This window comes from Populus euphratica, unplaced genomic scaffold (assembly GCF_000495115.2).
Source record: "Populus euphratica unplaced genomic scaffold, PopEup_1.0 scaffold5840.1, whole genome shotgun sequence".
NCBI classification, from domain to species: Eukaryota; Viridiplantae; Streptophyta; class Magnoliopsida; order Malpighiales; family Salicaceae; genus Populus; species Populus euphratica.
The window spans coordinates 1-3,228 of record NW_011505604.1 but is presented as its reverse complement, the minus strand read 5'-3'; the positions used below and the strand labels follow the sequence as shown (position 1 = coordinate 3,228).

At 35.8% G+C, this 3,228-nt stretch overlaps 1 protein-coding gene across 1 annotated transcript; it reads right to left on the bottom strand.

The window, feature by feature from the left end:
* Nucleotides 1-30: 30 nt before the first annotated feature.
* Nucleotides 31-3,057, bottom strand: LOC105120242 (uncharacterized). The gene is made up of 7 exons (XM_011018423.1): nt 2,911-3,057; nt 2,637-2,715; nt 1,568-1,717; nt 1,074-1,147; nt 818-936; nt 472-555; nt 31-296 (listed from the first exon to the last, which is right to left on the bottom strand). The coding sequence occupies exons 2-7, from the start codon at nt 2,641-2,643 to the stop codon at nt 191-193; spliced, it is 540 nt and encodes a 179-aa protein (XP_011016725.1). The 5' UTR covers nt 2,644-2,715; nt 2,911-3,057; the 3' UTR covers nt 31-190.
* Between the last annotated feature and the right edge of the window lie 171 nt (nt 3,058-3,228).

The following is a 3,228-nucleotide window of genomic DNA, read 5'->3' as shown; positions in this document are numbered from 1 at the left end:
TTGTAAGCTAGCCATTGTCAAGAACGAAGCTGACCTAATCCCTTCTGATGTCCATATCACCTCCACATGAATCACACTGTTTCCTTTCACAACCACTTGTTCTTTTATAGTTGTTACTACTGCTATCATTATTATAACCATCGATTGGTGTGGTCTAGCAGTAAGTGAAGCGAGTGTTCTTATTAGAGCGTCACCAGAAAAACCATCTTCTGGTTGTTGAACTTGGAGCCCGTACATCGTTTTTCACTTCGTTCTTTCTATTCTCGATGCCCTGCGTTAAGGATTCTAACCTTTTTCTGCATAAACAGTGAAGAGAAGTCAGACTTTGGTAGTAGATGAGTAGAAATTGGTATCTTATCTCAACAATGATCTGAAAGCATATCTTCTCTCTCCAATCCTTGAGCACTTGACCACAACCCACCAAATCCAAAAATATAATTTTGACATTTCGTAAGAGGGTACAAACATTACTTGGTATCTGTTAGACGACCATGCAAGCTCCATCTCTGGCGAAATCCTTCAATGCCTTCAATTCCACTTGCAAGAATCAAGCGCCTATCACATAAGTGATCTCCAAAGATGAGTAATGATTCCATATAAGAAACCAGATATGAGAAATATACATGACATGTAGTTGCAATATACATGGACGTTATTAATTATAACAGCTATAAGACCAAATTGTACTGACATTATAGTGTTAGTCATGCTCTTATTAAGAAAACTTTCACAGGCATTGATGACCCCAATTTTGCGCTCACTAAAGATGTAACTTCTCTAAACAACTACTCAACATAACCATCAATCCAGATTATACCTCTCCAAAGATGTAACTTCTGATTCAAGCTGAGAAGCTCTTTCCTTTGCTTCATCTATAGGCATTGATGACCCTAATTTGCGCTCACTGTCTTGTAGGCGTTGCCTTAGTTCCTTATCCTGCAACTCAGGTTTTCAAACAAACATCAAAATGTTGATATCAACAGACCTTCAAAAATCTGCATTTTACAAATTATATGACTACCAAGAAAGAGTACATCTAATAGAAACAGAAGTGAAAAGACAATCAATCTCACCCTCCTTTCAGCACATTGTCGATACAAAGCAAGCTCATCTTGACAGAAAGGCTCAATATCATTGATCTGCAAGCCTACAACATAAAGCAGGAAGATTTAGTTACAAATGAAGTTGTTTTCCCCGTCAGTATGGCATTAAGTTAGCCTCCAACACAACAAAAAGATGGTCAATGTATCACCCAACAACAGAAAATCTCATATTACAACTAAACTTAATTATACACTACAGAAAATAGGTAAGAGAGAGGGACGTCTATCCAACAGTCAGTCTGTGGAGCTACCACATAGAACCAGAACAGACCCAGACAAGTTGAGTACTACATATGCATAGGCTTACAAAGACCTTTAATACCACTAACTTTAGTCATCTTACAAAATCAAGAAGTCATGCTTACAGCTGTTTTGTACAAAGACTCTGGTCAGATGCCATTAATGAGCACAGAACAATTTGGCCAAACAAAACTTAGATTGATTGGAAGGAAACGAAAACTTACATAAGAATAGGTTCCTTAAAATCCCATCACACAAATCAACACCTTCAAGAACATGAGAGGCAATTTCAGGTGGGATGATTGGGGATGGTGGCCCCATCATTAGATCATCTCCAACCAATATAGTTTCATCCATGGTCGGCTGTGCATCGACTGAAGACCACAAGAGATTGCAACAAATTGAGAATATATCTCAGTTTAAAGTTTTTAAAATATTTATTCTTAATATGAAAAAGGAATGCGATGAAGCATAACTTAGGTAGCAATTTGCAGTTGACTTCATAGTTGGAAGAAAGAAATCATTATGAACAAACAAGTAACTCCAAAACCCTTAATGACCAAATTGGAAATCTTTTATATATGCTGAAATGAATGGAACTCAAAACATATGCCTGCAGGCATCACATGCGCATGCAAGTGTGAATTTAAACAGATTAATGATTCGACAGTTTTTAAACAGTCCAGTTGAGCTAGAAAGTCATATTTTTAAAAATCGACTGGCAGAATTCATGCCAATTCTGGTATACTGGAAAAAAGAAAAATTCATCTCAATAAAGTTTCAACTTGTTTGAAGAGATTTGGCACTCGTATATAGTTTTTACTGATTATTACTATGTCCCTAATAGATCCTTTGACACTATATCAACACTGAGACTTTCTCCAGATATTAGTGAGTTGATTTTTTTATCATAAACAGAGCTATAACGCCATTAACTTGCTTATTTTTTTCAATAGCTCTATCTGGATAGTTTAACATTAATATTACTTCTATAGAATCTATAACTAAATTTACTTCGCTCACAGCATATTCCAACAAAATTCCCAAACAAAGTAGCTGTTCAATTATCACTTTGAAATCTGTTTCTTTTCCTTGTTTTTGAGACCACAGACATGACCAGTTTCAACTTCTCAGAAGCAAGACTGACAACACAGAAGCTAGAACCCATATCTTCACATCCAATTTACCGAAGAGAAAAAATATGAAAAATCATAAAAGCATTTCTTCATACATAGATTCATCACACAGAAAAGAGGAAAAACAAAACAAAAGGAAGCAGGAGAGCTCACGTACCATCCATAATTGCTTTTAACTCTTTTGTCTTCAACCACCAAAAAATAAATATGTTCAATCAAGTATCAATACCTGTAAACCACAAGAAAGAACAAAAACAAGAAAAGAATTAACAAGTCACGAGAAAAAATGCCCCATAACCGCAGAGCAAACTCTACAAAGCTAGATACGTGGTTAATAAATCAAAAGTTAAAGAACGGAATTCCTCGTTTACATCAAAAAACAAGATAAGAATGATCAACATGCAAATGGGGTGCTTAGATTGAAAGACAACCTCATTGCGGCATTTCATCAAACAGTGGCAGTGCAAGAAACTAAGTGATAAATTTTATTCAACTACGGCCATGTCGAGCTCATTTTTAGTGTATTGAAAGCCATGAATGCATATAATCCATTTCAAATTAAAATGAAACTCGTTTTTATGGACTTACGGTCAACTAGTGCTGAGGGTAAGAGGGAGCACGTACAGGTACTGTCAGTGATTGATTTTACGAACGGAAAAAATTGAGACGAAAAAAGAAAGCTGAGATAAATGGGCCACAGATAAAAATAGGCCCAATAAATTATACTGGCTCAATATACAAATCCAGTT

Coding starts and splice junctions, on each gene's coding strand:
- LOC105120242 (XM_011018423.1), bottom strand. Junction 556..817: donor GAAGTTACATCTTTGGAGAG/GTATAATCTGGA, acceptor CTTATGTGATAG/GCGCTTGATTCTTGCAAGTG. Junction 297..471: donor GGTCGTCTAACAGATACCAA/GTAATGTTTGTA, acceptor CTGTTTATGCAG/AAAAAGGTTAGAATCCTTAA.